At 44.9% G+C, this 27,238-nt stretch overlaps 1 protein-coding gene across 1 annotated transcript; it reads right to left on the reverse strand.

Annotated features, from left to right (window-relative positions):
* Window positions 1-497: 497 nt before the first annotated feature.
* Fam162a (family with sequence similarity 162 member A) lies at window positions 498-26,516 on the reverse strand. Its single transcript, XM_045148135.1, has 5 exons — window positions 26,392-26,516; window positions 10,985-11,107; window positions 5,546-5,654; window positions 2,100-2,208; window positions 498-752 (listed from the first exon to the last, which is right to left on the reverse strand). Exons 1-5 carry the CDS (start codon window positions 26,423-26,425, stop codon window positions 657-659), a joined length of 471 nt encoding a protein of 156 aa, XP_045004070.1. The 5' UTR covers window positions 26,426-26,516; the 3' UTR covers window positions 498-656.
* Between the last annotated feature and the right edge of the window lie 722 nt (window positions 26,517-27,238).

Consider the following 27,238-nt stretch of genomic DNA (forward strand, 5'->3'; position numbering starts at 1 on the left):
TATACTGGAGAGAGTTCATAAACTGAATCTTCTGGAACTAGGAGGTGACAGCCAGCCCTAGCAACTCCATGAGGAATGACCAGCCCCTGGCCAGCTTACTCTCAACACTTAGCATCATTTCAAAAGCCGCTTTCCAGCTACTGACATGCTAAAAAACACTACTGTGCGGAATGGCTGCTTTTGGCACCCTCTAGGGAGCCAGTCTCCCCAAAGGTACTAAGGCATTTGGAATGCTGGCTTCTAAGGTGTACTCTGGCAGTTTACTGAGTTGGTCTTCCTCATCAGAACAAATAGTACACAGAAGAGATGGAGACCAAGAAACTCCTGTGGTATGTGAAGAGACAGCAACCTTGGTAATATGAATACAAGTTAGATAAGGTATCCGATTCGCTAAAAAAAAGTTAAAATTGAAATTAGTTGTTTCATTTTTTACTTTCTCCACACAGCTGGGAGGCTACATTTCACTTGGATGAAAGCCATAAGACAAAGACAAGTCATTCATTCTTCTTGAAGACAATTTATTTCTCCACAGCGGAAAGAAGGAAATGGCATTAAGTTTGTGCAAAACATGTTTGTGGTGTAAATCTCACACCACATCCTCCGTTTAATACAGGCTTGTTGTTGCTGCATATTCCTGGACTGAAATCTAGATCCTTCTACTCTGCCTTGGCCTTCATCATAGCTGCTTCCTCTCTCAGACGAGCTTTCTTTTCTAAGTTCAAGCTGGTTAAAGACTCGTTTCTCTTAGCAGCCTAAAATGAAACACATTTGAAGAGACGATTGGTTATCCATGCCAGATTGGGGAGGGGTCATCAGCTTGCACTGAGGACCGCAGTCTACCTAGAACATGGCAGGCACGAAGTGGCAGCATGCTAGCTTCCTGAACGTGGCTCTTCCACGTCCTCTGCCACGCTGAGCTCCAGGAGCATCCAAGCGCAGAAGTGCTTTCTCCTTTCTCTTCCTTTATGGCCCTTGTTCGGAATGCTCAGCCTCTCGTCTTCCCTCCTACTTTATGCCCTGGTATTTCCCCTTTCCTCTCTTGCCTTTACCCTGCTCTTTTAGACTAAAGATCTTTTCATTTCCGTTTGTTTCTGCTTTCTCAACTAGTGTTCATACCAAAAACATTCAACTCTGAAGCCGGGCGTGGTGGCGCACGCCTTTAATCCCAGCACTCGGGAGGAAGAGGTAGGAGGATTGCCATGAGTTCGAGGCCACCCTGAGAATTCCAGGTCAGCCTGGGCTAGAGTGAGACCTTACCTCGAAAAACCAAAAATCATTCAACTTTGGGAATTTCAGACTTTACCAAAAATATTACTACTGATGGCTTCGAGAAGTATCTACCTCACAACTCTACTCTTTGAGAGTGAACAGCAGTGAGGGAGGCAACCACTGTCTTCTCTTGCTTCCCTCTGCATGAACTTTAATTTTCTATGAAGCTTATATAAACAGACCAGTTTCCAAATTTGAATGTCGAGGTATGAAACTATCACCCACATAAATGAGTATTTTCTTTATGTGTATTATTTCATATATGATGAATTAGGAAGATGAGAATGAGGTATGGGGAAGGCAATGGTGAGAAACACACACTGATATCTATCTTCTGTTTCATACTAAGATTCAAAAGTTCTTTGGTTATTGCTGGGTGTGGTGGCCCACGCCTTTAATCCCAGCACTTGGGAGGCAGAGGTAGGAGGATTGCCACAAGTTCAAGGCCACACTGAGACTACATAGTGAATCCAAGGTCAGCCTGAGCTAGAGTGAGACCCTACCTCGAAAAAACCAAAAAAAAAAAAAAAAAAAGAAAGTAGTAGTAGTTCTTTGGTTATTAAATATGTCAGTGTCACAGTTATATTCATATTATTTATAATATCTGTGATAAAACTTTCCATCTAACATAAAACTAATTTAGTGCCCAAACTAAGTTTTGCTTTTTCTCTTCAGGCATGACATCTTAGGTTCACTTCTCTTATTTCCTATCATTTGTCATGTAGGAAACAGGCTGCTATTCTCAGACAATAAATATAACAGCCAATCACTGCTTTCCTTCATCTCCTCAGCGGAACACATGGCAGAGACAGAGGAGACCCCACTCTCACCTTCTTGCCCTCGATGACCATCAGGATACACCCCACCACTGTGAGGGCGATCATTATGTAGCTGACCTTCACCCGGACCTTGTTCTTCGCAGCATCAAGCATCTCGAACCTGGTCATGCAATGGGACAAACGTCATTAAACCTGCAGGTTAAAAAGCCCATGTGTCACAACCCGGAAGTGTGCGGATGCTTACAGGTCTGAAAGCCTGGGGACCTCACACCTTTCTAGAGAGGATGTTCTCTGGAGAAGCCATATTCTCAACACCCCCCTCTCCTCACCCCCATTTTTGGAGATAAGGTCTTTTTTGTTTTGTTTTTAGAGAGAACCTTTGTTTTTTTTTTAAAGTCTTTATTTTTTTATTAAAAAGATGCAAATTATATATGTGTGTACACACACACACACACACACACACACACACAGAGACAGAGAAAAGGAGAGACAGAATGGGGACACCAGGGCCTCCAGCCACTGCAAATGAATTTTAGACACATGCGCCACCTTGTGCATCTGGCTAACATGGGTACCAGGGAATCGAACCTGGGTCCTCAGGCTTCACAGGCAATTGCCTTAACTGCTAATCCATATCTCTAGCCCCTGAGAAAAGATCTTGCTATGTAGCCCAGTCTGGCCATGGGCCTTCCATTCCTCCTGCCTCAGCCTCCAAAATGCTGGGATTACAGAAATGCACCAACAATGCTTAGCTAGCTCCCATTTTATTTATATATAACAAGATGGAACAAATTTAAAGTAGTAAAAAATGTGAAAGTTGGGCCAAGAACAATAATAGAAGACATATTGATCCTCATCTGTTATGGTGGGCATCAATGTCAGTTTCTCGGTTTCTAGCAAACTATGTTACTTCTCCACGAGGTTCTTAAGTAGAAGACATTAAGTGATATAGTGACTGATTGCCTTAAGAGCATCATTAACCCTAATAACTGCCCTGACAAGAGACACTTACTACTAGGAGCGTCTCAATCCCAACGGGGGTTGAACACAGGATTTCGCCTATGCCAGTCAAGCACTCTACCACTGACCTAAATCCCGAGCCCTGCTCTGGGCTTCTTAGGTTGCAACAGCACAATTCAGAAAGAAAACAAACAGGAGAATAATGTGCTATACATAACCCAGCTCTTTGTGCTCTGTCTTGAACCGGGAAAGAGCTGAGAATATCTGAGCCAGTGAAAAGATCCTTTGGGCAATCAATGTTAACCTTTTTTTTTTTTTTTAAATATATATTTTTTTTTATTTGAGAGCGACAGACACAGAGAGAAAGACAGATAGAGGGAGAGAGAGAGAATGGGCACGCCAGGGCTTCCAGCCTCTGCAAACGAACTCCAGATGCGTGTGCCCCCTTGTGCATCTGGCTAACGTGGGACCTGGGGAACCGAGCCTCGAACCGGGGTCCTTAGGCTTCACAGGCAAGCGCTTAACCGCTAAGCCATCTCTCCAGCCCCAATGTTAACCTTTTTAAAAAATATTTTTACATATGTATTTGCAGTTAGAAAGAATAAGAGAGAGGAGAGAGGACATGGGCATGCTAGGGCCTTCTGCAAATAAACTCCAGATGCACATGTTACTTTGTGCATCTGCTTTATGTGGGTACTGGAGCATCAAACCCAAGCTGTCAGACTTTGCAAGCAAGCATCTTTAACAGCTGAGCCACTTCTCCAGCCCCTAAATGTTAAATTTCTTAGTTCATGTTTTGCTAAAACTGAATGTCAACAAACGAGCATCTGCTCTTTGGCAAATGCCCAGAATGTGGCTTCTCTCCACTGACTGTAGACCCATGTATCTTGGCAGACAAAGGCTTGATTATCTTTTGCAGGTGAAAGCAAAGAGGAATCTAAGTGGAAGGCCACTCTGTTGGTGATTCTGTAGGTGGAGAATGGGTTTGGCTTTGTTTTGTTTATTTATTCATTTGGAGGTAGGGTCTCACTGTAGCCCAGGCTGACTTGGAATTCACTCTGTAGTTTCAAGCCAGCCTTGAACTCACAGCGATCTTCCTACCTCTGCCTCCCAAATGCTGGGATTAAAGGCGTGCGCCACCACACCTGGTTTGGGTTGTGGCTCTAATACCAGGGTGCCTGGTAGAGCCTCACAATAGGACAAGTGCAGTCCTAGTGAGGGCCAGCATAAACTTATGGCCTCCTGAACAGACATACACATAGCAAATGATTATCTCCAGAGGGGATTGGAATGCTTTTTACTTTTTTCCCCAGATATTTAACCATATTACTTTACAAATCAGCAGGAGGGCTGGGGAGGTAGCTCAATGGATAAACTACTTGCCCAGGCATGAAGACCACACCAAATGCTGGAGGAGGGCCTGATATGCCAGTGTTAAGAGGCTGAGACGGATCCCTGGGGCTTGCACCTGGCTAGTCTACCTTAACTGATGAACTCTAGGTTCACTGTTGAGATCCCTTCTCAAAGAATACGGTAGAGAGAAGTAGAGAAATACACCTAACACCAACCTCTGGCCTCCACACCTACCTGTATCCAGACACAGGAATATGCACACACATGTACACAATACACAACAGGCAAGTGAAGCAGGGCCAACTTAGAAATACCAGCAGCAGGCTGGAGAGATGGCTCAGTGGTTGAGGCGCCTACCTGCAAAGCCCAAGGACCCACATAAAGCCAGATGCACAAAGTGGTGCATGTGTCTGGAGTTAGTTTGCAGTGGCTAGAGGCCTCGGAACACCCATTCTCTCTGTCTCTTAAATAAATAAATAAACAATACCAGCATCAAGATAAACAGCTGCCCAGCAAAGACACCACAGGGTGACTTGCTATGAAATGTTTTGGGCTTGAGGAGATCTTGGAAATGAAGACAAGCAGACAAGGAAAGGTGCCCACAGCACTCTGCACAGCTGTCCACCCCAACATAACACCAGCTTGTCACTATATATGCCCAGCTTAAAAATACAATAAAAAGGCTAGAGGGATGGCTTAGCAGTTAAAGTGCTTGCCTGCAAAGCCAAGGGACCCAGGTTCAATTCTCCAAAACCCATGTAAGCCAGATGTACAAGGGGGCGCAGACATCTGGAGTTCCTTTACAGTGGCTGGAGGCCCTGGCATGCCCATTCTCTCTCTCCTCTCTCTCTCCCTGCTTTCAAATAAATAAAATAAGAATTTAAAACAATACAATTAGAAAGTGAACATTGTTTTGTCACATTTCTGTACTGGGAAATGAAGCCAGACCACAACTGACTTCAGATAGCTCTTCAGTGGTCACTAAGTGACATTAATAAGTGAAAGGTTTTCCAGCACCATTTGCGTTCAGGGTACTTGTCAAAGCTGAAACAGTTAAGAGAAATGAAAAATGTTTCCAAATTTGGTTGAAAAGTTTTGGATAGAACTCAAAGGAACACAGCTTTTCCTTTCAAACAGATCAGTGGAGAATAAAGGCTGCTTCTAACTCTGAGGCCAGCACTCACGAGATCGTCTCTGGGATTTCTTCCTCCTTTTTGAAGCGCCCTGACCATATCAGGATCTTCTTCTCCCAGTCCGTGGGTTTGTGTAAGGGCACTCGATGGCTGTATGTGTCTGTGAGAGAAACCAGACAAGAAACCTTGAGATTGTAACTTTCAAATTTAGCTATGGAAACAAAATTAAAAAAAAAAAAGTTTAAGCCTTTAAGCTTAAACAGAAATACTAAAAATTCAAATCCAATGAAGAGCTTTATGTTTATGTGAGTGGAACTTCACAGGATGCCTTGTTTTCTTTCTTTCTTTCTTTCTTTTTTTTTGAGGTAGGTTCTCACTTTAGCTCAGGCTAACCTGGAATTCCACCAGGCTGAGTGGAAGGAAGACTTTAAGCAGGGAGTGGAGGGCACAGCAGGCCAAACTTCCAAATGGGACTATAATATACAGGTGTGGTGATATGCTCTGAACCAAATTACAGCAGCGGAGAGAGAGGAGGTCACTAAGGATGACTGCTCAGGCAAAGGAGGAGGAATGTGCAAGAACCTCAGAATTGGAGGGCTGAGTCACCAGCAGCGCGGCTAGCCAAAGTATTGCAAGTGGCAGTCAGGGAGGGAAAGAGCTCGAATGTCCTTTCAGATCTGTGGAGTGCAAAGGGCACGTGCTCCACCTGGGCAGGTTTCACTAGTAAAGAGGAAGTGAGGACAAATGCCAGCCCAAAGGGCAAGCCACTGAGGGTGGGCAGGAAGGGCAGGGCCAAGCCCCGGGCATGACCTCAGAACCCAGACAGGAGAGAGCATTAGCAGAGGGGAACGGAGCATGCCGAAGAGACGGATGGATGGGAAAAGTACCACAGACTGCACGGGAGAAAGAACCAGAGGCGAGGGGATCCCAGGATGCTGGAATTACACTGGAACCTTACATGATTGCAACCCAACTGCACGTCTCTACTGTAGACACATCACCCCCTTGACTGTTTCTATACATCACATCCCTTCACAATGCCTTTGCTCTCCCTTCACTAGAAGACAATAGCAAGAGCTGCAGGAAAGTCTCTAAGGTAGGAGCAGAGCTTTCAAGTTCAGAAGCTGCTGTTCATATTGTTGTCATTTCATTTTTCTAGTACTTGGTACAGCCTCATTCCCCAATTTTTTAAATTTTTTTTTAATTTTTTTTATTTATTTGAGAGCGACAGACACAGAGAGAAAGACAGATAGAGGGAGAGAGAGAGAATGGGCGCGCCAGGGCTTCCAGCCTCTGCAAACGAACTCCAGACGCGTGCGTCCCCTTGTGCATCTGGCTAACGTGGGACCTGGGGAACTGAGCCTCGAACCGGGGTCCTTAGGCTTCACAGGCAAGCGCTTAACCGCTAAGCCATCTCTCCAGCCCCCCCAATTTTTTAAAAAATATTTTTTTGGTGTTTATTTTATTTACTTATTTTAGAGCAACAGAGAAAGAGGCAGAAAGAGAGAGAATGGGTGCGCCTGGGTCTCCAGCCGCTGCAAACGAACTCCCGACACGTGTTCCCCTTTGTGCATCTGACTAACGTGGGTCCTGGGGAATCGAGCCTTGAACCGGGGTCCTCAAGCTTCACAGGCAAGTGCTTAACCGCTAAGGCATTTCTCCGGCCCACCCCAATTATCTTTTTTTTTTCAAGGTAAGGTCTCGCTCTAGTCCAGGCTGACCTGGAATCACCATGCCCGGCTGGGTTACATATTATCAAAAATTGGGGCTGTACATGGTGGCACATGCCTTTCATCCCAGCACTTGGGAAGCAGGGGTAGTTGGATTGCCGTGAGTTCAAGGCCACCCTGAGACGACAGAGTGAATTCCAGGTCAGCCTGGACTAGAGCGAGACCTTACCTCGAAAAAAAAAGAAAACAAATATATATCCCATTAAAGATAATTCAGAAGCCAGGCATGGTGGCAAGTGCCTGTAATACCCACTTTTGGGGTAGTAGGGAGGCCGGAGGATTATGAGTTTGAGGCCAGCCTTAGCTACATACTGAGTTAGGAATCAGCCTGGGATATAAGACACTGTCTCAAACAAAACAACCCTTAATCCTATTATCACAGGTGATTGTATGTTTTATTTTATTTATTTGGGGGAGGGGAAAGAGAGGATAGAATGGGTACACCAGGGCTTACTGCAAACTCCAGAAGCATGCTCCCCCTTTTGCATCTGGCTTATATGGGTCCTGGGGAATCGAATCAGGGTCCTTAGGCCATTTCCCCAGCCTGACTGTATGTTTTAATTTTGGTGTCATCCCTCCTTTTTATCCCTGTGAGCATGACCATGTGTGTTTTAATATTTTATATTCTGCTTCACTCATTAATGTATAACCTTTTCCAGAATACCACATGGTGTTTACAAGTAACATTTCCAACATATCCTAAGTATCTAATATGATATCATAATATCATACAAGTGTTATGCCCAGATCACAAAGTCCCCAAAGACCACGGAGAGTCAGACACGTATGCAATAGCAAAGAGCTTTATTTCGGGCTTAAGCTCGGGCTCTTGACTTCACCAAGGCAGTGGATCCATACAAGAGCCCTGAACAGCAGGGGGCAGGTTTAAAAAAATGTTTTTATTTGTATTTATTTATTTGAGAGCAACAGACAGAGAGAAAGAGGCAGACCTAGAGAAAGAATGGGCATGCCAGGGCCTCCAGCCAACTGCATACAAACTCCAGATGCGTGTGCCCCCTTGTGCATCTGGCTTTCCTGGGTCCTGGGGAATAGAGCCTTGAACCGGGGTCCTTAGGCTTCACAGGCAAGCACTTAACCGCTAAGCCATCTCTCCAGCCCGGAGGCAGGTTTTTTTATAGGGATTTGAACAAAGAAGTAGACAGAGGTGGGAGAATGGTTACATGATTGATTGAATTAAGCAATAATTGCACTTGTATTTTTCTGATAGGCTTACAATACTGATGGGCAAAGCTGGTTAGCAGGGGGCTAGGGGAATTCCAGGCAGATTAGGTACCTTTATTGTAACTGGCTATGTGTATCTGAGGAACTTTAAACAAACTTATTTTAAGCAAACTTATCTATGGCCACAGGAACGCATGGTGCAGACAGTCTATTTCCCCTTATCAGGAAACTGACCTTGCTGGGAAGCAGAAACTTAGGCCTATTGATGATTCTGAGGCTTATTATGGCTTCCTGAGTCCTTCACAAGCTGGGATGCTAGGGCTTAAGTTACACTCCTTCTCACTGTGATGAGTGACACGTGTGTAGTTAGGGATGCACACCAGACATGAAGCCGTGCTGAGGCCAGAGCTAAGGCCTGATTATATTTCACCCAAAACATAAGTTCTTTTTCCTTACTTATCTTTAAACATTTAAAAATATATTTATTTATTTGAGAGGGGGAAGCAGATAGAATGAGAGAATGGGTGCTTCAGGGCCTCCAGCCACTGCAACTCCAGACGCATGCGCCACCTTGTGCATCTGGTTTATGTGGGTCCTGGGGAATCAAACCTGGGTCAGTAGGCTTTGCAGGTAAGTGCCTTAACACCTAAGCCATATATCCAGCCCCCCCAATTTTTTTATTTATTCCAGGCATGATGACACATGCCTTTAATTCCAGCACTCAGGAGACAGAGGTAGGTGGATTGCCATGTACGAGGCCACCCTGAGACTACATAGTGAATCCAGGTCAGCCTGAGTCAAAGTGAAACCCTACCTCAAACCAACCAAAAAAAAAAAAAAAAAAATTAATACATTTGCAAGCAGGGCTGGAGAGATGGCTTAGCAGTTAAGGCATTTGCCTACAAAGCCAAAGGACCTCAGTTCAATGCCCCAGGACCCAAGTAAGCCAGATGCACAAGGGGGTGCATGCATCAGGAGTCTGTTTGCAGTGGCTGGAGGCCCTGTGTGCCCAATGTCTCTCTCCCTCTCTCTCTGCCTTTTTCTCTCCCAAATAAATAAATAAATAAAATTAAATTTAAAAAAATTATTTGCAAGCAGAGAGGAAGAAGACATAGATGAGAGACAGAGAAAATAGGTACACCTGGGCCTCTAGCCACTGCAAACGAACTCCAGATGCCTGTGCTACTTTGTACACCTGACTTTACTTGGGTACTGGGGAATTGAACTCAGGTTGTTAGGCTTTGTAGGCAAGTGCCTTAATTGCAGGGCCATGCCTCCAGCTCTATTTTTGAACATTGTATTGATAACTTCCATAAATAAAAAATATATAACATGATCATAACCCCCTCCCACCTCTCTTTTCTTCCTCCTAATGCCCCCCAAATTCATTCTTTCCATCTAGTCTGTTCTATTTTGATGCCACCATTTTTCCCCCCTTGTTTAAAGGTAGGGTCTCACTCTAGCCCAGGCTGACCTGGAATTCGCTATGTAATCTCAGGTTGGCCTCAAACTGATGGACATCATCCTACCTCTGCCTCCTGAGTACTGGGATTAAAGGTGTGTGCTACCACGCCCAGTTTATTCTTTCCTATTAAAACATATCTTTGTAGTTACTTAACAGATAATTTCTAAGCCAGATATTGTGGCTCACACCTTTAATCCCAGAACTTGAGAGGGAGGCAGAGGTAGGAGGACTGGATGATTGCCATGAGTTCAGGGCTACCCTGAGACTACTTAGTGAAATCCAAGTCAGCCTGGGCTAGAGCAAGACCCTTCCTAAAAAGAAAAAAAAAGGACCAGCTGTGAGAGGACTTTAACATGACAGAGTGTGGTAATGCATGCTTCTGATCCCAGCATTTAGGAGACTGAAGGATGAGGATCCCACTGAATTGGAGGCCAGCCTTGGACTACGGAGCTCTAGGTCAGCCTGGTACTACTGTGAGACCCTGTCTTAAAGCAAAATAAAACACCAAAAAATCATTAACTGGACACGTGGCACACCCTTTCTTTAATCCCAGTATTCAGGAGGCAGAGGTAGAAGGATCATTGTGAGTTTGAGCCTAGTCTGGGACTACAGAGTGAGTTCCAGGTTAGCCTGGACTAGAGTGATGCCCTCAAAAAACAAACAAACAAACAAACAACAACAAAAAAAAACCAGGGCTGGAGAGATGGCTTAGAGGTTAAGGTGCTTGCTTGTGAAGCCTAAAGACCCTAGGTTCCATACCCCAGAAACCCACACAAGCCAGATGGACATGGTGGCGGATGCGTCTGGAGTTCATTTGCAGTGGCTAGTGGCCCTGGCATGCCCATTCTCTCTTTCATTCTCATATATAAGTAAATAAAAATAAAATATAAAACAGAACAAAGAAAAGAAAGAAAAAGCTCGAGTCCAACCCTCCAGGCAAGCAGAGATAAAAGTGGAAGGGGGAAATGCAGAAACCACTGCATGTGAGCGAGTCCATGTATGCACTGGGTGCACTGGAGAATCCCCGTGCCCATCTGACAGGCTCTTGATTCCAGGTTCTCCCATTCTTCAGGAGTACAGATTGTATAAATGGAAAATGCAGTAAAAACTTACGGGTTGTAGTTTTGGGACTTTCTTGTGGTTTGGTACAAAATCCATTTATTGCCTTCAAATCCGAATTTCTGGTGTACCTTAGAGACGAAGACGCATTTCTTTCATACAGCCTAAAACAATTTCCTATAAAAGAGAGAAAAGTATTTTAGAAAGAGAGAAAATTAAGATATTTTCTCGGGCTGGGGAGATGGCTTAGTGGTTAAGGCATTTGTCTGTGAAGCCTAAGGACCCTGGTTCAATTCCCCAGGACCCACGTAAGCTAGATGCACAAGGGGGCTCATGCGTCTCGAGTTCATTTGCAGTGGCTGGAGGCTCTGGTACGCCCATTCTCTTTCTGTCTTCCTCACCCCCTGCCTTTCTCTCAAATAAATAAATAAAATAAAGGCATGAACTACCATTCCTGCCTTAAAAAGAAAAAAAAAAAAAAAAAAAAGCCAGGCGTGGTGGTGCACGCCTTTAATCCTAGCACTGGGAGGCAAAGATAGGAGGATCGCTGAGAGTTCGAGGCCACCTTGAGACTACATCGTGAATTCCAAGTCAGCCTGAGCCAGAGTGAGACCCTACCTCGGAAAACAAAAAAAATTTCTCAAGCTGAGAAATGTCTGCAAGTAGCTCAGTGTGATGGTGCACGCCTGTAATCCCAGCACTTGAGAGGTAGAGGCAACACAGAAATGCCTGTAAGGGGCTGGAGAGATGGCTTAGTGGTTAAGTGCTTGCCTGTGAAGGCAAAGGACCCCAGTTCAAGGCTTGATTCCCCAGTGCCCACGTAAGCCAGATGCACGAGGTAGCGCATGTATCTGGAGTTTGTTTGCAGTGGTTGGAGGCCCTGGCGCACCCATTCTCTCTCCCTTCTGCCTCTTTTTGTCTCTGTCTGTAGCTGTCAAATAAATAAATAAATAAATAACCAAGAAAAATCAGCTCATTGATAAAATAAGAAGCTCATTTAAAAATATACTGAGTGGAGGAGGCCACTGGAGGAATGGCTTAGTTTAGTGGGTAAGGCGTTTGCCTGCAAAGCCAAAGGACCCAGGTTCCATTTCCCCAGAACCCATGTTAGCCAGATGCACAAGGGGGCGTATGCGTCTGGAGTTTGCAGTGGCTGGAGGCCCTGCAAACCATTCTCTCTCTGTGTCAAATAAGTAAATAAAAACATTTAATAAAAAAATATATACTAGAGGGCTGAAGAGATGGTTCTGTGGTTAAAGGGGCTTGCTTGCAATGTCTGACGAGTGTAGGGCCAGATGCACAAACATTTGCAGTGGCTGGAGGCCCTGGCGCACCCATTCTCGCCGCCTCTCTCTTTCTCTTCTCTCTCTCTGCTTGTGGGGGGAAAAAACATACAAAACAGCCCTTTAACCCTCTGGCTGCAAATGCAGCCTGTCTGTCGCTGGCTGACTAGCTTGCATCCCCAGAGCCCTAGCAGGAAGTGGAGATAATCCCACAGCTGTCCCTCAGGCTCTGACAGACAAACTGCTGGCTACTTCTAAAAGTAGAGGTTCTCAGGGCTCAGTGTGTATCAGGACTTGTGACACACACCAGCGGACCCACCACCTGCCAGAGTTTCTCACGAAGTAGGTGTGAGTGCAGCCTGAGGGTCTATGGTTCTAACAGTATCTCGGGAGTGTGAACCAGTTTGGTGGTGGGGGGGGGGCTCAACCTGACAACCAGTGTCATCTAAGTATTATTGTTAGCCTGTGGCTGTAGGTGATAAACAGGGGTGACACTGGATCAGGTACCAGCTCCTCTTCTGGCCATCCCTTTCCCTAGGAATTCTCTTCAACCCCAGAACAGGCCACAGATGGAGGCAGAGATGCCTTTCATATTTATTTATTTATTTTCAGGCAGAGAGAGACAGACACGGGGGTCGGGGGGGGGGCACAGAATGGGCACACCAGGGCCTCCAGCCACTGCAAACGAACTCCACATACATGTACCGCCTTGTGCATCTGGCTTCATGTGGGCACTGGGCTTAACGGCTGAGCCATCTTTCTAGTCCTGAGATGCTTTTTAAAAGATATTTTATTTGAGCCGGGTATGGTGGTGCATGCCTTTAATCCCAGCACTCAGGAGGTAGAGGTAGGAGGATCGCCGTGAGTTCAAGGCCACCCTGAGACTACACAGTGAATTCCAGGTCAGCCTGGGCTAAAGCAAGACCCTACCTTGGAAAACAAAAACAACCCCCCCAAAAAAACCCAAAACAACAAAAAAGATATTTTATTTATTTACTTGAGACAGACAGAGAAAGAGGCAGAGAGAAAATGGGCATGCCAGGGCCTCTAGGCACTGCAAATGAAGTCCAGACACATGTGACACCTTGTACATATGACTTATGTGGGTATTGGGAAATTGAACCTGGGTTGTTAGGCTTTTCAGGCAAATGCCTTAGCTGCTAAGCCATCCCTCCAGCCCTAATTTTTATTTTTGTCTGAATCCTGGCCCCCATGGCTTACTAGCTGTTTAATTGCAGGTATATTTAACTTCTCTGTCCTCCATTTTTCTTATCAATTAATGAAGAGCAGTAATGATATTAAAAAGCACCCACCTCAGATGTGAAGAGTTCCTGAAATATTATCTGCTGTTTATAATACATTACATAGCCATGTAACGATTTGTATGTATGTAATAACAGTGGCTAATATTTATGTGACATTGGCATTGCAAATCTATAAATGAAATATATGCCAGTCTCAGGAGTTAAATGTGGCATGTCTATGTAAATAGAGATAAAGAGAAAACTGAAAACGCCTCTGGGAGATAGGGGAAGATGTAGTGCAATTTTATTTTATTTGTATATTTACTCATGGGGGGAGAAAGGGAGAGAATGAATGGGTGTGCCAGGGCCTCTAGCCACTGCAAACGAACTCCAGATACATACCATCTCTTGCATATGACTTTACGTGGGTACTGGGGAATCGAATCTCGATCCTTAGGCTTTGCAGGCAAGCGCTTTAACCTCTGAGCAATCCCTCTGGCCCAGATGAAAAAATTTCTAAGTGCTCAGCAGCCCCAGAAGAATGATTTAAGTAATAATAACAATTACATTTTTTTGTGGAAGTTGGCACTCATTCCCACCCAGAGCTCACTTAGAATAGAGTGACCCTTCGAATGTGACACCAACTTCTGGATCTGCGTACATGTTCATGAGCCTGAACGCCACGTGGATGACAGCCATGCTTGCTACAGCACTCCAAATCCAAGTGATCGTGCTGTGCCAATCACTGGCTCTGGGTATTGTGGCTATTCTTGCTCCTCCACAGATGAGAATCCTCTCATCTGCCACCCGCTCCCAAGAAGCTTTGCCAAGCAGGCAGAGTAGCTTGGGGAGGAAAAACAAAAACGTAGCAATGTTGTTTTAGGAAGACAAATCTTGAGTGTATACCGGGTGAGGTGGTGCACGCCTTCAATCCCAGCACTAGGCAGGCAGAGATAGAAGGACCACGGTGAGTTCAAGGCCAGCCTGGGCTAGAATGAGACCTAACCTTGGGAAAACCTAAATATATAAATAAAATCTTGAGCACAGGCAGCAAGACAGGCCTGAGGTGAAGGACGAAACAGGAAACAGCAAGGCCACCCTTGAGATTCTACATTGAAACAGCCCCCCCACAAAAAAGGGGGGGCTGGAGGGATAGCTTAGCCGTTAAGAAGTTTGCCTGCAAAGCCAAAGGACCCTGGTTCAATTTCCCAGGACCCACGTAAGCCAGATGCATGGGGTGGGGGGCGGCGCATGTGTCTGGAGTTCGCTTGCAGTGGCTGGAGGCTCTGGCACGCCCATTCTCTCTCTCTCTGTCAAATAAAAATAAAAATAAAAATAAAAAATAAATAAATTATGGGAAATAGGACAGCTGTGATCATGAAAACCCAGGCAACGTGAAACAAAACAGGAGTGGAAATAAACAGGGCAGACTGACACTGAGTTTTATAGGCTGGCTGAACTCCTAATCACCATTTGCAACATTACTTCTATGGGAAAAACTTCCTAAGTTAAAAAAAAAAAAAACAAAAACAAAAACAAAGAGGGCTGAGGAAATGGCTTTGTGGTTAAAGCATCTGCCTGCGAAGCCTAAGGACCCCCAGGACCGATGTAAGCCAGATGCACAAGGGGGTGCATGCATCTGGAATTCATTTGCAGTGGCTGGAGGCCCTGGCATGCCCATTCTCTCTGCCTCTTCCTTTCTCTCTCTCTCAAATAAATAAAACATTAAAAACAAAAAAGAAGAAGAAAAAACACTTGGGAGGCCACACTGAGACTGCATAGTGAATTCCAGGTCGGCCTGGACTAGAGTGAGATCTTACCTTGACAAAACCAAAAAAAAAGAAAAAAAAAACTTCAAGCTTGTCAACTTTTGGAACCTAGCCAGTTTCTAAGTTGAGGAGAGACTTATGCAAAAATGTCTTATTGTCTACTAGAATTGGGTGTTCAAACTATAGTGAGACAGGCCATTCATTACCTGGTAACCTTTCCTCTCCCTCCAGCCCACTCCTGACAATGGATGTTTGAAATTCCTTAAGACTTAGCTGTTGACCCTCACTTTAAGACCAAAAGACAAAACAAAACAAACAAACAAACAAAAAGCCCATGCTTCCTACTTCCATATGTTTTCCCATCGTTCTCTGCAAGTGCAGAACGAGCCCTTCTTTCTCTGATCTGTGAACCTTCCGTCCGTGATGCTCTGAGACACTGCCAAACCATCACGACCTCTACTTCCTTAGAGTCCACTGCCTTTTCCCTGCCAAACTCCAGCAACCCCTAAATCATAAAAGTAATTCTTCTTTTTAAATTTTTTTTTGTTTATTTTTACTTATTTGAGAGCGACAGAGAGAGAGAGAGAGAGAGAGAGAGAGAGAGAGAGAGAGAGGGGCAGATAGAGCGAGAGAATGGGCGTGCCAGGGCCTCCAGCCTCTGCAAACGAACTCCAGACGCGTGCGCCCCCTTGTGCATCTGGCTAACATGGGACCTGGGGAACCGAGCCTTGAACCGGGGTCCTTAGGCTTCACAGGCAAGCGCTTAACTGCTTAACTGGCGCGCCCATTCTCTCTCTCCCTCTATCTGTCTTTCTCTCTGTGTCTGTCGCTCTCAAATAAATAAAAAAAAAATTTAAAAAAAAAAAGAAAAAAGAAAGAAAAGACAAACCACAAAGTAAAACAAAACAAAACAAACAAACAAACAAACAAAAAAGTAACTGTTGATCTGGAGAGATGATTTAGTAGTTAAGGTGCTTGCCTGTTAAACCTAAGGACCCAGGTTTGATTACCCCAGAACCCATCTAAGCCAGATACACTTGGTGGCTCCTTTTTCCTCTTTCTGTCAAATAAATTATAATTAATTCTTGTTCATTATAGAACATTGGGAGGTGTTAGAAAAAGGCATAATGTAGAAAATAAGAGCACTTCTAAACCACAGTTCCCAAGGATACTTTGGTGTATTTCCTTTCAGATTTTCCCCTATTCTCAAACAAAACATGTATTTTTTCATAATCAGATACTGCATCTGGCTTATGGCATGGATATTTTCAGATATTAAAAATCCTTCTGGGGTTGGAGAGATGGCTTAGCAGTTAAGGCATTTGCCTGCAAAGAGCCTAAGGACCCAGGTTTGATTCTCCAGGTCCCACATAAGCCAGATGCACATGGTGGTGCATGCATCTGAATTTCGTTTGCAGCGGCTAGAGGCCCTGGCGTGCCCATTCTCACTCCCTCTTTCTCTCTCTCTCGCTTGCTCTATCTCTAATAAATGAATAAAAATGTCAAAAAAGATCCTTTTGGTGTATTGGGCTCTGTGGCATACACCTTTAATCCCCCAGCACAAGAGAAGCCAAGGTAGGAGGATCGCTGTGAGCTGGAGGCCAGCCTGAGACTACATAGTGAAAAGTCAGCCTGGGCTAGAGGGAAACCCTACCTGAAAAAAAGGGAAAAAGGGGCTGGAGAGATGGCTTAGCAGTTAAGGCACATGCCTGCAAAGCCTAAGGACTCAGGTTAGATTCTCCAGGACCCACGTAAGCCAGATGCACAAGGAGGTGCATGCATCTGGAGTTTCTTTGCAGTGGCTAGAGGCCCTAGCATGCCCATTCTCTCTCTCTCAAATAAATAAATAAACCTTAAAAAAAAAAAAAAGGAAAAAAAGTAGGGCACGGTGGCACACGCCTTTAATCCCAGCACTTGGAGGGCAGAGGTAGGGGGATCACTGTAAGTTCAAGTCCACCCTGAGATTACCCAGTGAATTCCAGGTCAACCTGGGCTAGAGCGAGAGACCCTACCTCGAAAACCCAAAAATAAAATAAGAAAAAGAGGGCTGGAGAGATGGCTTAGCGGTTAAGCGCTTGCCTGTGAAGCCTAAGGACCCTGGTTCGAGGCTTGATTCCCCAGGATCCACGTTAGCCAGATGCACAAGGGGGCACACACATCTGGAGTTCGTTTGCAGTGGCTGGAGGCCCTGGCGCACCCATTCTCTCTCTCTGTCACTCTCAAATAAATAAACAACAAAAAAAAATAAGAAAAAATAAGAAAAAGAAAGAAAACTGCTTTCCAGTAGCAATGGATAAGTTTCACAGGTAGATGGCAAATTTCCTGTCATGTCACAGCAACACTGAAGGTCCTATTATCTTGGACAAACAATTTGCTTGTTTTCAACAGGCTCTGTAAGTCTCCCTCTCATAGGTCAAATGATTGACTAAGTAGCAAATACTAGTACCTTCACTTCATTACCGACTTTATTTCACTTGTGTTTGTCTTCCAAGCAGCTTGCTGAATCATTTTACTAACCCTGCCTAGTCGTACAAACATAGTTAGCCTATTTTATTCTTCCCACCTCTGGGTTTTTTTTTAAATTTTTTATCTTTTAGGTTTTTGAGGTAGGGTTTCTCTCGAGCCCAGGCTGACCTGGGATTCACTATGGAGTCTCAGGGTGGCCTCGAACTCATGGCGATTCTCCAACCTCTGCCGCCTCCTGAGTGCTGGGATTAAAGACGTGAGCCACCACGTCTGGCTTCTTCCCACTTTTGTGACCATTTGATTGATTAATCTATCTCATCCTTCTACAAGATCTCAATCCTACATTAAAAAATATTTTTGGGCTGGAGAGATGGCTTATAGGTTAAGACATTTGCTTGCAAAGCCAAAGGATCCAGGTTTGATTCCCCAGAACCCACGTAAGCACAAGGAGGCGCATGCCTCTGGAGCTTGTTGGCAGTGGCTGAAGGCCCTGGTGTGCCCATTCTCTCTCTCTCTGCTTCTTTCTTGGTATCATATAAATAAATAAAATATTGAAAAATATTTTTAAAGGTGAAAGCTTTGTTCATTTTATTCATCTCTCCAGCCCTCAATCCTACATTATACACCACATTCTCTTCTGTTGCCTTCAATTTTTTCTTCTTTTTTGTGCGTGTGTAGTATGCATGATATATGCACCTGTGTGCAAATGCACGTGTCATACACACAGACCAAATCATCTGGTTCAAATTCTTCCTAAGTCTAGCCAGGTGTGGTGGCATATGCCTTTAGTCCCAACATTTGGGAGGCTGAGGTAGAAGGATCACTGTGAATTTGAGGCCTGCCTCAAACTATATAGTGAATTCCAGACTACACAGTGAATTCCATGTCAGCCTGGACTGGAGCAAGACCCTACCTGGGAAAAAGAAATCTTTAGAAATTCAATACTTTCTCTATGACCTCGTTTTTTTAAAAATTATTATTATTAGTTTTGTACTCAGGGAATACCGTCAAGTTGGTACCATTGTTAGCCCTCCTCCCTGTCCTCCCCTCTCCACAGGGACCCTCCGAATTGAGGAATATGGATTGTGCACTGTGGGGTTAGCCATCAGTTATAGGTAGGAAGCAATGTCTCTGTGTATAATGACCCAACGTGTGGCTCTGACATTCTTTTATTACCTCGTTTAAAAATTGGGCTGGAGAGATGGCTTAGCGGTTAAGCGCTTGCCTGTGAAGCTGAAGGACCCCGATTAGAGGCTCGATTCTCCAGGACCCATGTTAGCCAGATGCACAGGGGGGCGCACGCATCTGGAGTTCGTTGCAGTGGCTGGAGGCCCTGGACTCTCTATCTCTATCTGCCTCCTTCTGTCTCTGTCACTCTCAAATAAATAAATAAAAATGAACAAAAAAATTTTTTAAATATATGTATATAATAAATAAATGAATATATAAATAATATATATATATATATATATATATATATATATATATATACACATTTATTTATTTGAGAGACAGACACACAATATGGGCATTTCAGGGCCTCGTGCTTCTGCAAACAATGTATGAACACATGGACCACTTTGTGGGCCTGTCTTTATGTGGGTACTCGGGAACCGAACCTGGACTAGCAGGCTTCTTAAGCAAGTTCCTGTCACTGCTGAGCCATTATCTCCCCAGCCTTCTCCCATTACCACTTGATCCAAATGAAAAGTAGGGCTGGAGAGAAGGGTCAGTGATCAAAGGCACTTGCTTCAAACCTGCCCCAGTTCAATTCCCCAGGACCACACACAGTGTCCCACATGCCTGTAATCCCAATGTACCTACAGCAATGGGAGGTGTTGCCAAGAGAATCGGCTGGAGAGCCGCAGTGGCAGAACAAACTGCATCAAGGAGACGAGAGGAGGAGGGCTGGAGTTGGCTTAGTGGTTGAGGTGCTTGCCTACAAAGCCAAAGGACCTCGGTTTGGTTCCCCAGGACCCACGTAAGCCAGATGCACAAGGGGCGCATGGAGTTCATTTGCAATGGCTGGAGGCCCTGGCATGCCCATTCTCTCTCCCAAATAAATAAATAAATAAAGTTTAAATTTAAAAAAAAAAAAAGATGATTGGGCTGGAGAGATGGCTTAGCAGTTAAGCGCTTGCCTGTGAAGCCTAAGGACCCAGGTTCGAGGCTCGGTTCCCCAGGTCCCACGTTGGCCAGATGCACAAGGGGGCGCACGCGTCTGGAGTTCGTTTGCAGAGGCTGGAAGCCCTGGCGCGCCCATTCTCTCTCTCTCCCTCTGTCTGTCTTTCTCTCTGTGTCTGTCGCTCTCAAATAAATAAATAAAAAGTGAACAAAAATATATTAAAAAAAAAAGATGAGAGGAGAAATACCTCAAAATTGTCCTTTGAGCTCCACTCACACACAAGTGTAAATAATAAAAACAGAAAATAAGATCAAATAAACTCAAAAGTAATCCAAGTTCCTCTGTCTTTTCCCTCATACTTCTCCAGATTCATCACAACCCCGTCTTGCTCATGTCATTCTCGTTCACTTAACCTACACAACTTTTCCTTCCTGTAGAAGTCAGTAGTTGTGGTGGTTTGAATGGGAAATGTCCCCCAAAGCCTCCTGTGTTTTGGACAGTTGGTCCCCAGATGGTGGCAGTTTGGACAGGTTGCGGAGTCTTTGGGGGACAGAGCCTGGTTAGAAGGGGTGTGCTACTGAGGGTAGACCTTGAAGGCTCTCAAATAAATAAATAAAAATAAACAACAAGGGCTGGAGAGATGGCTTAGCGCCTAAGCGCTTGCCTGTGAAGCCTAAGGACCCCGGTTCGAGGCTCGATTTCCCAGGTCCCACATTAGCCAGATGCACAAGGGGGCGCACGCGTCTGGAGTTCGTTAGCAGTGGCTGGAAGCCCTGGAGCGCCCATTCTCTCTCTCTCTGTCTCTTTCTCTCTCTGTCACACTCAAATAAATAAATAAAAATGAATTAAAAAATTTAAAAAAATAAACAACAAAAAAAATTAAAAAAAGAGCCCCTCTACTTGTGAGCTCCTTCATCTATAAATATTAAGGGACTAAAAGTACATGACTTCTTAATTATCTCTGACTTTAGTGCTCGGGGGCATGGATTAAACAATGATTAGCCCAGTCCATTGCATTTGTAATAATGCAAATAATAAATTTACAGTAAACTCTGACAAGTCAAAGGAATGAATATACATACATATAAATATTCACAGTGATCCTCCTACCTCTACCTCCCGAGTTCTGGGACTAAAGGTGTGTGCCAACATGTCTGGCTCAATGGAGTTTAATCCCAGCACTCGTGAGGCAGAGGCAAGAGGAATTGCTATGAGTTCCAGGTCAGCCTGGGGTTAGAGTGAGACCCTATCTCAAGAAAAACAACTACAAAACAAAACAAAATCTCTTCTGAAGGTGTAAAGAAATTTTCTGGTACAGCCATTCCGTTCTTTCTTATTTTATTTTGTTTTATTTTTTAAAAAAAAGTTACACATAAGAGTTCTGGGCCGGGCGTGGTGGCGCACGCCTTTAATCCCAGCACTCGGGAGGCAGAGGTAGGAGGATCACTGTGAGTTCGAGGCCACCCTGAGACTCCATAGTGAATTCCAGGTCAGCCTGGGCTAGAGTGAGACCCTACCTCGGAGGAAAAAAAAAAAGAGTTCTGGGGTTTTGCAGCCTAGATGTCCCTCAACTGATGAGTGGATAATGAAGATGTGGCACATTTATACAATGGAGTTCTACTCAGCGGCAAAGAAAAATGAAGTTATGAAATTTGTAGATAAATGGATGGACCTGGAAAGGATTATACTAAGTGAGGTAACCCAGGCCCAGAAAGCCAAGTGCCACATGTTCTCTCTCATATGTGGATCCTAGCTACAGATGACTGGGCTTCTGCGTGAGAAGGAAAATACTTAGTAGCAGAGGCCAGTAAGTTAAAAAGGAGACATAAAGGGAAGAGAAAGGAAGAGAGGAGGATACTTAATAGGTTGATATTGTATATATGTAAATACAATGATTGAGATGGGGAGGTAATATGATGGAGAATGGAATTTCAAAGGGGAAAGTGTCAGGGGGGAGGGAGGGAATTACCATGGGATTTTTTTTATAATCATGGAAAATGTTAATAAAAATTTAAAAATTAAAAAAAAAAAACTAGAAAAAAAAAGAGTTCTGGGGTTTTGGCATTTCAGAGTCACACACCCTCCAGAACACCTTGGTCTGTGAGCTACCAGGAAACAAGAGTACCAGGGTATGCTGGCCACGTCACTGTGCCAGCCAGGATGCCCTTCTGTGTTCCACATCAGAAACAAGCAGGATTGCGGAGGCACAGAAGGGAACAGAGGAGGCTGTCTTGGCCCAGGGCCGTACCTCCCAGCTCTGCAAATACCCGGAGATGTTTGGGGCCCAGGTCCACATGTGATGGGAAGGGACAGATGAAAGGAAAGAAAGGTGGACCAGTTGAGGGCAATTCGAAGAAGGCTCAACCAGCCTCAGAAACTCCAGTCCAGGGCTGAAGACATAGCTCAGCTGTTAGTGCACTTGTATGCAAAGCCTAATGACCCGGGTTTGATCCCCCAGTACCCATGTGGAGCCTACTGAACAAAGTGGCACACACATCTTCAGTTCCTTTGCAGTGGCTAGAAGCCCTGGTACACCCATTGTCTCTCAGTGTCTGTCTCTCCCTTTGGTGGATTTTTTGTTGTTGTTTGTTTTTGTTTTTGAGACAGAGAGGGAGGGAGAGAGAATGGGTGCACCAGGGCCTCTAGCCACTGCAACTGAACTCCAGAAGTACGTGCCACCTTGTGCATCTGGCTTACTTGGGACATGGAGAATCAAACTTGGGTCCTTTGACTTCACAGGCACGTAACTTAACTGCTAAGCCACCTCTCCAGCCCCATTCTTTTGATCTGTCATCTAATGGAAAGATACAATTTCTTTAAAGCTGTGTCTATTTTAGACTCCTCTCAAAAGAAAGAGTTACTAAAATTCACTTTGAAGTAGCCTAATCCAATATATTTCCTAGTGTCTCTCCATCAAAAGAAAAAAAAAAAAAAGTAGCCAGCATGATGGCCCTCACCTTTAATCCTAGCACTCAGGAAACAGGGGTAGAAGGATCACCCTGAGCCCGCCTGAGGCCACCCTGAGACTACATAGTGAATTGAAGGTTAGCATGGGCTAAAGGGAGACCCTACTTCAAAATAAAAACCCAAACCACCAAAAAAAAAAAAAAAAAAAAAAAAAGTGTGCTGCCTAGCTAGTGTGTACTAGACACTGATAAAAGCATGAAAAATTTAGGAAAAGCAAAATCAAGCTAGTCTGCCACATAGAATTCCCAGTACTGTGGGTTAGACGCCATTAATTTCTAATTATCTGTATAAGTGCTTTTCAAGTCAAAAAACAAAAGCTGCTCTAAGAAATAAATACAAACCATGAACCTCTCTTGAAAATAGATATTTAACCATAAATCTGAATGCAGTGTCAGAGGCTCACACGACCTCTCACCTGCGGAGTTGTCCAAATAGCGAGCGTTAACAACCTTGACCTCCAAAACAATAAATTCAAGCTCATAAAAGCTTATATTGTTTGTTATGGGAGTATACCAAAGATTTCCAATGGAAGCAATTAAAAGTGCAGATCCATCCACTGCTAAAAGGATTAAGCACCGAGTACATGCAATTTCATTTACCTAGAGTACCTTATTCCAAGTAATCATCGGGACATAATTATGGCCTAATTATGTTTCTAACTGATCTACTATTCATTTGGTTAGTGTTGCTTATCAAATCAGTCTTTTTCTTAGAAAAAAATCCATTTACACATGACTGCGTATTTCCATTTCAAAAAACTAACCTGCATTTCATAACTTTCATTTTAATTTTAATAAGACCCAGTTGCCCATGACAATTACACATATTCCAGAGAGAAGCTTGGATAAGAGCAAAGAGGAGAAATGCCCCAGGCACAGGGCACTGCCTCCCCATGGCACTCACATTTTCTTTTCTTTTTTTTTGGGGGGGGGTTCAAGGTAGGGTCTCACTCTAGTCCAAGCTGACCTAGACTTCACTATGTAGTCTCAGGGTGGCCTCGAACTCCCGGCGATCCTCCTACCTCTGCCTCCGGAGTGCTGGGATTAAAGGCGACCGCCCCCGGCGGCACTCACGTTTTCTGACCAAGTGATCTTATCAAGTCATTTTGCTCTGTGACTTTTGTTTCTTTATTTATAAAAAGAGGAGAGGATAAGGCTCGCCTGACAGGGCTGCTGTGAGAATCAATCACATAATGTACGTGCGTGAACGTGCTCAGTAATAAAAAACAGGCAAAAGTAAATGACATCACCTAAATTGTTAACAAAACAGACGTTTCACAGATCTTTCGGAAAGATTTGCTCGTACAATATTCTTAGTGTGCTATTAAAATTTTCCTATTACAAGTATACTTTGTAAGTCTTGTTTCCAAGTAGTAAGTCACTTTCATACAACCTATATAAACGTGTGTGTTGTGGCTGGGTGGGGGTATGGTATGTGTATACCTGTACCCAGAGACCAGAGGAGAATATTGGGTGTCCCCACCTCCTTCTTCATCCCCCTGTTGAGATGGAGTCTCATTGATTCCAGAACTTTCCCATTTTCATGAGTTCCAGGAATTCTCCAGAATGGTCTGGGGTTACAGAAGTGCATGGCCGTGCCCTGTTATTTCCATGTGTTTTGGGGAATCAAACTCAGGCAATCTCAGGCCCTCTCAGACCCTCCCGTTCATACACACTGAGCCATTTCTTCAACCCTAATTTTTTTTTTTTTTTTTGAGGTAGGGTTGCTCTCTAGCTCAGGATGACCTCAAATTCACTATGTAGTTTCAGGCTGGACTCGAACTCATGGCGACCCTCCTACCTCTGCCTCCTGAGTGCTGGGATTAAAGGCATGCACCACCAGGGCTGGCAACTTGCTTTTTTTTTTTTTTTTCCAATTTTTTAAATTAACAACATCCATGATTATAAAAAATATCCCATGGTAATGCCCTCTCTCCCCCCACTTTCCCCTTTGAAACTCCATTCTCCATCATATCCCCTCCCCCTCTCAATCAGTCTCTCTCACTTGCTCTGTTGAAAATCCTTTATAATTCTTAATAAAACACACACACACACACACACAGATTTTAGTTGAATTCGGCCAAGACAAAAATCAAGTGAAACCAGTAATAGTATCAGGACGTTTTCTTTATTTAGCAGCGTTTGCCTTTAAGGGAGTAAGTTTCCAGCTGAAAATGTTTTCCTGTCTCTTTTCCAAAGGGACACTAAGATAAGCATCTAAAAATCTAATGTCTTCATTGGCTATGTGTCAACATTATGAAACTATTCCATATTTACTATCCTTTGCACATTTGCATTTTCCATAGCCAAGTTTAGGGTTAGTCTTCCTTTAAAAACTAAAGAATGTTTCATTTTTTTAAGTTTTATTTATTCCAGAGCGTGAGAGAGAGAATGGGCACGTTGGGGCCTACAGCTACTGCAAACGAACTCCAGACACATGGGCCACCCAGTGCATCTGGCTTACATGGGACCTGGGGAGTAGAACCAGAGTCCTTTGGCTTTGTAGGCAAAAAACCTTAACCGCTAAGCCATCCCTACAGCCCTAAAGAATGTTTAAAATAATTTGGTACCATGGAACAAAAGAACATTTCATCAAAATGTCATAAAAGATGATCAAAAGAGGGATGGAGAGATGGCTTAGCGGTTAAGGCATTTGCCTGCAAAGCCAAAGGACCCAGGTTCGATTCCCCAGGACCACCCCCCCTCCGTTAGCCAGATGCACAAGGCGGGGGGGGGGGGGGCGCCAGCATCTGGAGTTCATTTGCAGTGGCTGGAGGCCCTGATGCACCCATCCTCTCTCTCTGTCAAATAAGTAAGTAAAAAAAGAGTAACTACAAGATCCAACATCCACAGTGTGAGTTCCCAACTCCAATTATGCCAAAGCTCTCTTGATTTCCCCCAAGAAAAAAGGTGAATTAAGTTAATTAAAAAGGTGAAAAGGTGAATTAAGTTCTTATTACCTGACTCCAAAATACCCATCACACAAATATTTTCAGAGGAAACAAGCTACAGAACTTGCATTTCAGTAACACTACGCCCGCATACACACAACCCCCCCCCAAGAAATTCTAAGCACTTAACTGTGGAGCTGTTCAAAAGCAATGTGACCCTGATCGTAAGTCAACTGCTAATATTCCGTGAGCTCTTAGGTCCCTCACTGACCAAACACTTCAATGGTGGGAAGCCGCACACCCACTTTTTGTGTTTGCTTTTTTTTTTCTTCTTTTTTCCAGAGGGGGCAGCGATAAACTCAACTGGAGTAACGGATGGCGCACGGTGGAAAGCAAGCCGCAGAAGATACGGGGCCAGCAGGTGCTCAAGAGGAAGGCCGGGGACAGGGTGGAGGGATGGACACCATCCAAGAGCCCCTCGAGCCGGTGGGCAATGGGTGTTAGCAGAGCCAGGCGCGAGGGCATCAGGCCGCACCCCCCTCTCCCTCCCCCAGTGTCCCCTTCCACTAGGCCAGGGATCCGGGGGACCGAGCCGAGCACCTCCGGAGGCCCAGTCCAGCCGCAGGATCGCGTCCCCGTCCCGGCCCCCTCCTCCGATCGCAGCGGCCGAGCCGCTCGCCCTTCCGTCCCCCAGCCCCGCCCCGCCCCGCGTCTCACCGGCCACCAGGCGCAGGCCGCGGAGGATCCCCATGGCTGTGCGTGCACTCGGCCGACGCGCGGGCGCACCAGGTCCGCAGCCGTGGCGCCGCCGCTCAAAGTCATCGGGCCGCAGGCGTGGGAAGGACGCGGGCGGGGCGGGGCGCGGTGGGCGGAGCTGGGCGTGGTGGGCGGGGCGCGGCGCGGTGGGCGGGGCCAGGCCCGTGCGTGACGCACCGGGCGTGAGGGACGTGCGCGACGCGCCGCCGGAGCCCGGGCTTGGCGCCCGCCCGGGCCTGCCGTGCGCCCCGAGCTCGGCCTGATGTCTGCGTAGCCTCGTTAACGCGGTAGAAAAAAAAAAAAAACGATAAAAAAGTGATCACGAACGAACCGCGGAACGTTTACGTCCTGAAATGCAACTGTGCAGCTAAGCCAGTATCGCAGCTTACTGTAATAATTCCAGTGTCTTCGCAGTTGCCAAGCCTTTAATTCTGAAATCACAACTGTTGCACTCAGGTCCCAGGGTTTTTTGCTGGCTTTTGGGGACATTCCGTCAGGAAAACGTGGGAAGTGAACATGTTTGTTTGTTTTTTTTTTTTCCCCGGCTTAGCTGTTTTTATTTTTATTTATTTATTTAATTTTGCTTTTTCGAGGTAGGGCCTCGTTCTAGCCCTGGCTGACCCGGAATTCACTATGTAGTCTCAGGGTGGCCACGAACTCACAGTGATCCTTCTACCTCTGCCTCCTGAGTGCTGTGTTGTTTTTTTTTTTTTCTATAAAATATTTTATTTATTTATTTGAGAGAGAGGGAAAGACGGACAGTGCCTTAACCGCTAAGCCATCTCTCCAGCCCCAGCTTAACAAATTT

Source organism: Jaculus jaculus, chromosome 4 (assembly GCF_020740685.1).
Source record: "Jaculus jaculus isolate mJacJac1 chromosome 4, mJacJac1.mat.Y.cur, whole genome shotgun sequence".
NCBI classification, from domain to species: Eukaryota; Metazoa; Chordata; class Mammalia; order Rodentia; family Dipodidae; genus Jaculus; species Jaculus jaculus.

Bases quoted from the DNA above. Each gene is read 5' to 3' on its own strand.
- Fam162a (XM_045148135.1), bottom strand. From the start codon at position 26,425: ATGGGGATCCTCCGCGGCCTGCGCCTGGTGGCCG. The intron at 11,108-26,391 runs GTGAGACGCGGG...TCTCTTTTATAG, and splicing joins CGGCCTGCGCCTGGTGGCCG to GAAATTGTTTTAGGCTGTAT. The intron at 2,209-5,545 runs GTGAGTGCTGGC...TTGCATGACCAG, and splicing joins GAAATCCCAGAGACGATCTC to GTTCGAGATGCTTGATGCTG.